Raw genomic sequence first — 1699 nt, forward strand, 5'->3', positions numbered from 1 at the left:
TTTTTTAGTTAACGTACATACCATATGATCCAAATCAAGTACTCGGCGTGAGTGGCAGTTACATGGGCAATTCCCAATTGGTACAGAGACCTGGCCCGAACGTACAAGCCTCGGCTAATAGTTATTATAGTGCAACTTCGGCTGGTAAGTAACGAAACATATATATATATACACGTCATTTTTTTCAAAATGCAAGTATCGCTGCCGTAGTATCATTCCCCATTTGTGATTCTACGATATTTTCATTCATTTCAGATGTATTCCCCGGATCGCAAACAGGTTTCTATCAGCCGGGCGGTGCTACGCAACAGACCGGCACTCATTACGGACTTCAGGGATTTGGTCAGCACAGCCAGAGCTTGGCAACCGGCAGTGCTGCTCCTGTTGGACTTCAAAACTTCAGCTCAGGCTTTTTATCTAGTTCGGGATTACAGATTGCTGCAGCTGCAGCGGCTCAGCAGTTTCGCAATCCAACAGGAGGACTGCCCGGACCAGCAAACGCAGGTCCTACTTTTCTTAGCAAACATCAACCGCAAGATCAGCCCAGGCAATTGAAGAGTCCATCGGGGAATCAGCAAGATGTCCTTGCATCAGTTTTTAGTTCTAGTAAGTTTCGTATAGAACATAAGATATTGTGTTGACCAGTTTTTCTTGTAACCACAAAGCTTTTGAAAAAGTGAAGAAAGGAGAGAGTTTTAATAGAGCTTTTTACGGTCAACGTGATAACTTACTTTAATTTATTATATTTTCAATGTTCAAGAAATGAAGATGAGCTTTTTAAATGAAACGATGTATTTTTTGATCCATTGATTAAATTGTGCAGTTCTCTGTAGAAAAGTATGTTGAAAAACTAAGTCTAGAAAATATTTTTTAACATTAATTTTATAAAATACACATACATTGTTGTATATACGCATTGCATCGTGTTTAGAAATATGTATAATGTCAAGAAAAATTTGCAGCTTCGCAAATACCATCTCCAAAATCAAGGAACTGTAAACAGCAATCTTCATCTCAGCAGCCACAACCTAGTCCGACACAACATCATAAATATCAACAGTACCAAAGTGTTAGTCAGTCAACTTTGGTAAGTAGTTACATACTTAAATCATCGATAATAAAGTACATTTGCTACGTTATTGCATTTATAATTAAATCTTTCAGTCTGCTGAATTAAGCAGTTTGTAAGTTAGAAAATATAATAAGAAATCATCATAACGGAAGGAGAGGAATATTAATTTTTCTATAAAATCGACAATAGCGGATAACTATTATTTCTTAAGAAAGAAAAGATTGGCATTGATGAAATCATTATAGATTTTACAACAAAATATACGTGGTATGGGGATGCCACCACGCGCTGGAATTCAACCGTCACAGCAAAGATATCCACCGCCTATTCAGAGACCAGTTGTTCCATTTACACCGGGTCCAAATCCGAACAATCCTTCGCAACAACAGCAACAGCAACCGAATTGCATGCCATCACAACAGCAGCAGCAGCAACAAGTTCAAATCAACCGTCACAGACCAAACCTGCATCAACAACAACAGCAGCAACGAAATATGAAAATGCAACAACAATACTATTCCACCCAAGGTTTGCGCTTATTCCACGATAACACGAACATTCGCCACGGAACTCGTAAATAATTCAATCGCAATAATTTTTGTAACGTTTTCTTCTTTTTTTTTTTTT

At 38.0% G+C, this 1699-nt stretch overlaps 1 protein-coding gene across 1 annotated transcript; it reads left to right on the plus strand.

The window, feature by feature from the left end:
* Positions 1-6: 6 nt before the first annotated feature.
* LOC122528464 (vacuolar protein-sorting-associated protein 36-like) lies at positions 7-1668 on the plus strand. The gene is made up of 4 exons (XM_043653612.1): positions 7-144; positions 256-606; positions 963-1087; positions 1318-1668. The coding sequence occupies exons 1-4, from the start codon at positions 63-65 to the stop codon at positions 1651-1653; spliced, it is 894 nt and encodes a 297-aa protein (XP_043509547.1). The 5' UTR covers positions 7-62; the 3' UTR covers positions 1654-1668.
* The last annotated feature ends 31 nt before the right edge of the window (positions 1669-1699 follow it).

Source organism: Frieseomelitta varia, unplaced genomic scaffold (genome assembly GCF_011392965.1).
Source record: "Frieseomelitta varia isolate USP_RPSP 00005682 unplaced genomic scaffold, Fvar_1.2 scaffold_1137, whole genome shotgun sequence".
In the NCBI taxonomy this organism is placed as follows: domain Eukaryota; kingdom Metazoa; phylum Arthropoda; class Insecta; order Hymenoptera; family Apidae; genus Frieseomelitta; species Frieseomelitta varia.